This window comes from Salmo trutta, chromosome 32 (genome assembly GCF_901001165.1).
Source record: "Salmo trutta chromosome 32, fSalTru1.1, whole genome shotgun sequence".
Classification (NCBI taxonomy): Eukaryota; Metazoa; Chordata; class Actinopteri; order Salmoniformes; family Salmonidae; genus Salmo; species Salmo trutta.
In genome coordinates this window covers 35674975-35684866 of record NC_042988.1, presented here as the reverse complement: position 1 = coordinate 35684866, position 9892 = coordinate 35674975, and the positions used below count along the sequence as shown (strand labels likewise).

Sequence of the window (9892 nt, the reverse complement as noted above, 5' to 3'; positions counted from 1 at the left end):
TCCTTTGTACCCTCTCTGATTGGTCAGAGGGATGGGCAGATACAGGAGTCCCACTACTCCTGATGCTGTGGTCAGTCTGTCTGAACAGCTGACATTATGACATCATTCTTATGACTAGTGTTGACTAGGGTTGCTGCCCAAGTATCTGATGTTGTGCAGATAGCATTAAATTGTGTGTGTGTATTTCTGTCTGTCTGTCTGTTTGTGAGAAACATTAGCAATGTTCTTTCTGATCAGGCACGTGTACTTCTCTCTGAATATACCCTTTTCTAGACAGTAACCTTTGACTTCTTTCTCTGTGTCGTATTCTGCTGTCTGTCCATTAACCTGAGACCGAAAGTACCCATCATTAAATCTAATTTCTACCTACATAAAGTCAGCAAGTACAGTGTGTTCGTTGGCTTTGTGATTGTATGCGTGTGTGTGTGTGTGTCTAATTTCCAGCTGTTTATGACTGCCATACTTAGCTGCCAATCCCAAGGTCTTTGTTTCAGTGTGTGCTGAGGGGTATACAACGAATGTACATCAGGAAGTTAGCAAGCTAACTTTGGTCAACTCAGAGTTCAACTCGGGATAACCGGTGACACGAAAGTAGCTCATCTTTTAGACAAGTACATTTCTATGGCAACCAATCCTTCAGAATGAACCTGTTACAGGGCAGTGTCACGTCCTGACCATAGTAAGTTGTTATAGAGTGGTCAGGGCGTGACAGGGGGTGTTTTGGGTGGTTGTTCTATGTTTTCTATGTTTAAGTTCTAGTTTTTCTATTTCTATGTTGGTATTGTTTGGGTTGATCGCTAATTGGAGGCAGCTGATCCTCGTTGCCTCTGATTAGAGATCATATTTAAGTAGGGGTTTTTCTCTTCTGGTTTTGTGGGTTATTATCTTTTGAGTAGTGTGTTTTCCTCTCTGTGTCACAGTTTGTTGTTTTTGTGTTTCAAGTTATTTATGTATTGCATTCAGTTTCACGTTTAATAAATATGTGGAACTACGAACACGCTGCATTTTGGTCCGATCCTTCAAACAGCCGTGACAGGCAGGCTAACTCTTGGGTAACGTCGCTTATCCTGAATTAAGTGTTTGAGCCGCAAGTTGTGGACCAATCAAATTAGATTCCCACCGTCTTGCTAAGAGTGTGTCATTCTCCAGATCATATTTTTAAGGAAGACTACTGATTAAATGTTTTAATAAAATGTTCTTGTGTGTTAAAACCTGTACGGGCTAGGGGGCAGCATTGAGAATTTTGGAAAAACTATGTGCCCATTTTTAACTGCCTCCTACACCAAATCAGAAGCTAGAATATGCATATTATTGTTCAGGTTTGGATAGAAAACACCCTAAAGTTTCTAAAACTGTTTGAATGGTGTCTGTGAGTATAACAGAACTCCTATGGCAGGCAAAAACCTGACAAGGTTTCATGCAGGAAGTACCCTGTCTGACAAGGAGTCGTGCGTCTTGCATCTGTTTATTGAAAAGTAAGGATCTTAGCTGTAACGTGACAATTCCCAGGGCTCCGATAGGCTCTCAGAACCCGGGAAATACCTGAAGGTTGACGAGGCAGCCTCAGGCTGAAACACATTATTGCCTTTGGTAAGTGGCGGACCAGCGGACCATTGAATGAGGCGCGTGCACGATTCGCCCCTGTGGAGAAATTTAATTCGGCTCTTTAGGCTCATTGCATATTCCCGGTCGGAATATTATCGCTTTTCTACGAGATAAATGGCATAAAAATTGGTTTTAAACAGCGGTTGACATGCTTCGAAGTACGGTAATGTAATATTTAGAATTTTTTTGTCAAGCCATGCGCCATGCGCAAGACCGTGATTTAGTATTCTGATAGTGTCTAGAACTCACGAACAAAACGTCGCTGTTTGGATATAACGATGGATTATTTGGGACCAAACCTACATTTGTTATTGAAGTAGAAGTCGTGGGACTGCATTCTGACGAAGAACAGGAAAGGTAAGAACATTTTTCTTATAGGAAATATGATTTTGATCTAAATAGCTAGCCCGTGATGCCGGGCTATGTACTTAGATTATTGCAAAATGTGCTTCATCCGAAAAGCTATTTTAAAATCGGACATATCGAGTGCATAGAGGAGTAATGTATCTATAATTCTTAAAATAATTGTTATGCTTTTTGTGAACGTTTATCGTGAGTAATTTAGCAAACTGTTAGTAAATTCCCCGGAAGTTTGCGGGGGTTATGCTTTTTCTGAACGTCACATGCTAATGTAAAAAGCTGTTTTTTGATATAAATATGAACTTGATTGAACAGACATGCATGTATTGTATAACACAATGTCCTAGGTGTGTCATCTGATGAAGATCATAAAAGGTTAGTGCTGCATTTAGCTGTGGTTTGGGTTTATGTGACATGATATGCTAGCTTGAAAAATGGGTGTCTGATTATTTCTGGCTGGGCACTCTGCTGACATAATCTAATGTTTTGCTTTCGTTGTAAAGCCTTTTTGAAATCGGACAGTGTGTTTAGATTAACGAGATTCTTGTCTTTAAATAGCTGTAAAATAGTCATACGTTTGAGAAATTGAAGTAATAGTATTTCAAACGATTCAAAAATCGCGCCACTGGATTTCAGTGGCTGTTACGTAGGTGGGACGAGTTCGTCCCACATGCGCCAGAGAGGTTAAAAATAGTCATATTCAAATACATATAACACCTGACATTTAGTAATGACAGTGTGCATTTGAAACGTCATGTACAGTAAATGTATTTATTTATTTTATGGCAAAAAAAATGTAATGGTGCACTGACTCACCCACGGATGGATGTTTCAGCATTGTCTCAATGAAGAGTTTGGAGTTCGACTAGCCACGTGTCACATGAACGTGCAGTTTCAGGCCCGGCTCGAGCAGACTCAATCTATATCCACCTTTGTAACATGGATGAAGCCTGACCTGGAATATGAAGCTACAGTAACTGAAATCCTGAATAGATGTAGCTAGATTCATAGTAGACCACCCAGTTGCATCACACCTTACTTCCACAAAGTCCATTGGTGTTTTTTTGGTCTCTGACTACTGTGGGTGCAATATTGAAAAGAAGACATAAAGAAAAGTGGATCATTTGTAATTTTTTTCTCTTTGTTAAATAGAACTTTACCCTAACAGCTGTAATCATGTTATAACCAGTTATACAGTTATGTTTTCTGATGTGACAAAAGTGTTGTACCCAACTTGTTCATAGAACATTTTCCCGAAAATGATGTGCTTTACCAAGCTGAAGAGATGTCAGTAACAGACATAGCACTGTTTGATTCATCATCTGTCCCACCCTCGACACCTCAGCACTTACAGCCAAAGGGACTGATAAAATCATGGAAAGCTATTAAAGCTCTTCATCTGTAATTCCCCATCATAACTTTTGCTCTTATGTAAGGCAGGACCAGCAGTAAGCTACTGTTGCCAGGCAACAGAGTATTTCATTTAACTTCACCTTCCAATCTTTGGGCTTATTATAAATCTTGAAAATGGCAACCTATTTGGTTTCTGTACATAAAAAAAAAAAATCCCTCAAAAAGCTATCTTGAAACTGTTGTAAATAACTCAAAGCCTCCTGCTGTCACAAGCATGCGGCATGGGGCCACCAAAACAAAATCTTCAGATTTTTATTCACCTGATAAACAATATGTCAGATTGACATAAGGACAGCATAATTTGAATTCAAAGACAACTGACAAAGACAACTGACAAGCATTTCCTTGTTTTTCTGGTGAAAATGATCTTTATGTTCTAAGACCAACACATTTTCCTGTTCATTTTCTAATGTCTATATCTGGCTTGTCTACACCAGGAACTTTCTGTTGGAGCTGTCCTCGCCCACCTGGGGTCACACGACAAGGAACAGAAAGGAAGTGATGTCATACATATCCAGATTCTATAGGAAGTGTATCTGCAACTGCCTGTCTCCACAGTTTATATTACAATAGGATACTTACTGTATGTATAATATGATATGTCACTTTATTGAGTAACAGACACACATATTGAACCTGAACATTCCTAAAATAAAGGTTTAGGCTCTACAGAGCCTGTTACAGTTATTGTTGTACAGTTATTGGTGGAGGCCCTACTTGTTGGTTCTCTATGAAAAAACCATGCTGTCAGAAAATGAAGTAAAAATAGAATGAAAGCCATCTAATGAGCTAAGTTGTTACTGTTAGTTAAAGGGGAAGGTGGTATCTGTCCTATGACACCAATTGCCCTTCAGCTGTTTGATCCCTTAAAGGTCTCTGCCAGCAGGCTCCATCCAGTTCGCGGTGGTCTGTAGGAAGGGAACAAGAGGTCTAACGAAAAGAGGACAGATTACAATGGGAAACATGTCATTAGTTGAAGATGAGTAATAATTACAGCTGAAAGATATGAACAGAAAGAATATGAGTAGGAATTGTGAATGCCTTTTTAGGTAATACTTGTTCAGATAAAAAGGCTTTAAACAACCCATTGACGTTAATCAGAGGAACAGGCATTTATTAAGAGTTTAGTGGCATTCTCTTTGAAAGTGACAGTGTACCCGAGGGGTAATTGAGGGAAGTGCAGATGTGTTGTCATGAGGATTTGTCTCTGTTCTGGCTTCTAGCGATGGAATCAGAGATTCTTAATTGGATTCTGAAAGGGAGCCTGACGTTTTGTTTGAAGCTGTAGCAGAGCTCCCTTAGAAGCCTTGGTTTTGCTAAGAGAAGGACTTTGATGAAATGATGGCCTGAGTTATAGTTAAGCAATAAAGCCCGAGGGGGTGGGGTATACAGCCCTTAGTCGTGGTATATTGGCCATATACCACAAACCCCCGAGCTGTCTTAATGATATTAGAAACTGGATACCAATGTAATTAGAGCAGTAAAAATAACTGTTTTGTCATACCTGTGGTATATGGTCTGATATATCCCGGCTGTCAGCCAATCAGCATTCAGGGCTCGAACCACCCAGTTTTACATTTTTTATTTATTCAACTAGGCAAGTCAGTTATGAACAAATTCTTATTTACAAAGACAGCCTAGGAACAGTGGGTTAACTGCCTTGTTCAGGGGTAGCATGACAGATTTTTACCTTGTCAGCTCGGGGATTCGATCTTTTGGTTACTGGCCCAACGCTCTAACCACTAGGCTACCTGCCGCCCCTTAAAGGTAGTATGCTTTCCCTCCACCTACACTGAACGCTGTCTTTGTTTGATTTAATTGTTGTTTGATTGTGTCACGTCCTGACCATAGAGAGCTCTTATTTTCTATGGTAGAGTAGGTCAGGGCGTGACTGGGGGTGTTTATCTAGTTTATTTTTTCTATGTTGTTTGGCTCTAGTTTCTGTTTTTCTATGTTCGGGTTTTTGGATGATCCCCAATTAGAGGCAGCTGGTCATCGTTGTCTCTAATTGGGGTTCATATTTAAGTAGTTGTTTTTCCCACCTTTGTTTGTGGGAGATTATTTTGAGTTAGTGCATGTTGCACCTCTGTCGTCACAGTTTGTTATTTTGTTTATAGTTTATTGTGTCTTGCATAGTTTCACATATTAATAAAGATGTGGAACGATACGCACACACCGCCTTGGTCTCCTTCATACGACGAGCGTGACAGATTGTGACGGATGTGCTAATTGTTTTGTTATATGCTCACTCCTTTTGAGATAAAGCAAATGGCTAAATGATAACTTGGTTTATAGAAACTGAAATAAATGGGATAAATAAAATAAACTGAACTGTGACCTGCCTCTCACCTTCCATGTTCTTCCACTCAACCCAAAACTAAGCGAACCTGTGTCACGAGTATTATTCACAGCTCCCTATGCTCTTTGTGTAAACCTAGGGTGGTGTAGTCCTATCTATGTTACTGAATTGAGTTCAGTCACAGCCCCTCTCGGCCAGGGTGTGACACTAGCAAGCTAAGTGATTAGCAGCCAGCTCATGGCTAATGTTATTTGCTACTGTAGCTAGCTACCTAGTGGTCTAGCTAATGCACAAGGAGTTGCTAGCTACGTCCAGTCGGTCATCAGTAACTTGCAACATGAAGCAGAAATAGACGGTGGAACATGGTTCTCCAGATGACTTCAACTCTCCACTCATACTACAGCTAGCTAGCTAGTGATTTGTGTTAGCCATCTTAACTAGCTAGCTACTAATGACTAAGCTTGCTAGTAACCCTGTTGTGTCGAACACATGCTTTGAAAATGAGAAGATGTGTCCAGTTGTGTTCACATTTTACAGATTGTGAAGTAATCCACTTTCCATGCAAAATGAGAGGGAGCTATAATAGGTCATTGCATCTTTCCTGAGAGCCCTGTCTCTCTCTTCCACATAATCTGACCTGCTGATGTCCAGTACTACCCACAGGGCCGATGCACAGAACCAAATAAGGGGGAATAGACCAGCTCTGGTTTCCAGTGAGGTTCAGCTCTGTCAGAGGCTGGCCTGCTGCTGTGTGATCTAGGACCCTGGTGATTCACTGAGCTCATTAGACCTGACACACTGAAGAACATGAGGAAGAGATCCAGCAGCCTGGTGATTCACTGAGCTCATTAGACCTGAAACACTGAGGAGATGAGTAGCTGGTGTGTGCAAGAATGTGTGTGTTGGCCCATGTATGTGTGCACCTGTGTGTGTGTGTGTGTGTGTGTGTGTGTGTGTGTGTGTGTGTGTGTGTGTGTGTGTGTGTGTGTGTGTGTGTGTGTGTGTGTGTGTGTGTGTGTGTGCTGTCGTGTGTGTGTGTGTGTGTGTGCTGTCGTGTGCAAGGGGACAAACACACCTTCATTAGTCTCCCTTACTGGACTCTACTCTTCTAACAACTCACCTCCTCTTCCCTCGCTCCCTCTCTCCACAACCGGAGTAGCTGGTGTGTGCAAGAATGTGTGTGTTGGCCCATGTATTTTTCACCTGTGTGTGTGTGTGTGTGTGTGTGTGTGTGTGTGTGCTGTCGTGTGCAAGGGGACAAACACACCTTCATTAGTCTCCCTTACTGGACTCTACTCTTCTAACAACTCACCTCCTCTTCCCTCGCTCCCTCTCTCCACAACCGGAGTAGCTGGTGTGTGCAAGAATGTGTGTGTTGGCCCATGTATTTTTCACCTGTGTGTGTGTGTGTGTGTGTGTGTGTGTGTGCTGTCGTGTGCAAGGGGACAAACACACCTTCATTAGTCTCCCTTACTGGACTCTACTCTTCTAACAACTCACCTCCTCTTCCCTCGCTCCCTCTCTCCACAACCGGAGTAGCTGGTGTGTGCAAGAATGTGTGTGTTGGCCCATGTATTTTTCACCTGTGTGTGTGTGTGTGTGTGTGTGTGTGTGTGCTGTCGTGTGCAAGGGGACAAACACACCTTCATTAGTCTCCCTTACTGGACTCTACTCTTCTAACAACTCACCTCCTCTTCCCTCGCTCCCTCTCTCCACAACCGGAGACCAGTGAATTGCACATGGCTCAATAAAGCAGTCATTGGTCACCACTTTAGGGCTTATACAATCACCTTGGTGAGCCAGCACGATATGGGGTGTGTGTGTGTGCGTGTCTATGTGTGTGTGTAAGAGAGAGAGAGGGAGTGAGACACAATGTCGGGGCCAGAGTAGCTTAGCAGTGGAAAGTGTGCCAGGCAGCGGCCACACCAGCTCTTCACGTCAGACCCATGTGGAATAAATGCAAAATCAACCCTAACATTGCTACAAATTTTTTTTAGATATCAATTATGAAGACAATGCTATTGATATATCCCTGCAGATGTATTTTGGTCAGGTGTCTGGACATTACAGTCACACACCTTTCAGCATACAACAGGATATGTCATCAATCACCATGGGAACCCTTAGTGGTGTCATGTTCTGAGGAATGAGTAATCAGGTCAACCTCCTCAGTGGATTCATGTTATGAGGAATGAAAAATCAGGTCAACCTCCTTAGTGGTGTCATAATGCACCAATTTGTAAGTCGCTCTGGATAAGAGCGTCTGCTAAATGACTTAAATGTAAATGTAAATAATCTGAGGAATTAATAATCAGGTCAACCTCCTCAGTGGTGTCAGTTCTGAGAAAATAGTTGTAAGGTCAACTTCCTAACTATCAGTGTCATTAGCAGGGCCGGATTAAGAAATCATAGGCCCTGGGGCTTTGTTGTTTTTGTAGCCCACCCCCTTTTAAACAAATCAGTGTTGTAATGAGGTGCGTACTGGCGCCAGAGAAGTCAGGCGCAGGAGAGTGAAAACTGATTTACAACGGTGTCATTTTAATAAACATAAAACCACCGTCAACAGAACAATACATGAAATGGGTCAAACAAAACCCGGTGATAACCAGCATACCGTGCACAAGCACTACAAGAAACAATTACGGAAAAGGACATGGGGGGAACAGAGGGTTAAATACATAACATGTAATTGATGGAATTGGAACCAGGTGTGATGGAAGACAAGACAAAACCAATGGAAAATGAAAAGTGAATTGGCGATGGCTAGAAGGTTGGTGACGTCGACCGCCGAACAAGGAGAGGGACCAACTTCCTTGACAAGTCGTGACAGGTGTACCAAGATGCAATTTGATGCATTGTAAATTTACTGCTCATCTGTAGCATAGGCTACAGGGAGGTTGTTAGGATTTCCTTCCTGTAAAAATTCTACGTCATTTACATGACAGAACACAGCTGAATATTTTTTAATACCGCACAAATTACCGAAATGAGTGGCTACTCTGACTGACAAACTGAGTCTAGTCTTAAATTCAATCTAGTCTTAAATTCAATCTAGTCTTAAATTCAAACAAACAATAGCCCAGTTCAATGAAGTGACACACAGATTGTACAATATTAGGAGAAAATATACAGTACCAGTCAAAAGTTTGGACACACCTGCTCATTCAAGGGTTTTTCTTTATTTTTGCTATTTTATAAGTTGTAGAATAATAGTGAATACATCAAAACTATGAAATAACACATATAGAATCATGCAGTAACCAAAAAATGATAAGCAAATCAAAATGTATTTTAGATTCTTCAAAGCATTGAAGACTCTTGGCATTCTCTCAACCAGCTTTGCCTGGAATGCTTTTCCAACAATCTTAAAGGAGTTCCCACGTATTTATTTATTTAACCAGGCAAGTTAACAGCCTAGGAACAGTGGGTTAACCACCTTGTTCAGGGACAGAACAACAGATTTGTACTTTGTCAGCTGGGGGATTCAAACTTGCAACCTTTCGGTTATTAGTCCAATGCTCTAACCACTAGGCTACGCTGCCGCCCCATATGCTGAGCACTTGTTTGCTGTTGTTACTTCAATCTGAGGTCCAACTCATCCCAAACCATCTCAATGGTGATTGGGGGATTGTGGAGGCCAGGTCATCTGATAAAGCACTCCATCATTCTCCTTCTTGGTCAAATAGCCCTTAAACAGCCTGAAGGTGGATTGGGTCCTGTTGAAAAATAAATGATTGTCCCACAAAGCGCAAACCAGATGGGATAGCGTATCGCTGCAGAATGCTGTGGTAGCCATGCTGGTTAAGAGTGCCTTGAATTCTAAATAAATAACTGACAGTGTCACAAGCAAAGCACTTCCACACCATCACACCTCCTCCTCCATGCTTCACGGTGGTAACTACACATGCGGAGATTGTCCGTTCACCTACTCTGCGTCTCACAAAGAGACGCAGAACCAAAAATTGGAACCAAAAATCTCACATTTGGACTCATCGTGTATTAAAGTAATGATGGACTGTCATTTCGCTTTGCTTACTTGAGCTGTTCTTGCCATAATGTGGACTTGGTATTTTACCAAATAGGGCTATCTTCTGTATACCACCCCTACCTTGTCACAACACAACTGATTGGCTCAAACGCATTAAGAAGGAAAGAAATTCCACAAATTAACTTTTAACAAGGCACAGCTGTTAATTGAAATGCATTTCAGATACG

General features: G+C 41.6%; 1 protein-coding gene across 1 annotated transcript in view; it reads right to left on the bottom strand.

Moving 5' to 3' along the window:
* Positions 1 to 3806: 3806 nt before the first annotated feature.
* Positions 3807 to 9892, bottom strand: part of LOC115170508 (uncharacterized) — a 50311-nt gene continuing 44225 nt past the window's right edge. The window contains exon 4 of the mRNA XM_029726721.1: positions 3807 to 3845. Within this exon, the coding sequence (XP_029582581.1) occupies positions 3807 to 3845 (39 nt within the window). The remainder of the gene's footprint in view (positions 3846 to 9892) is intronic.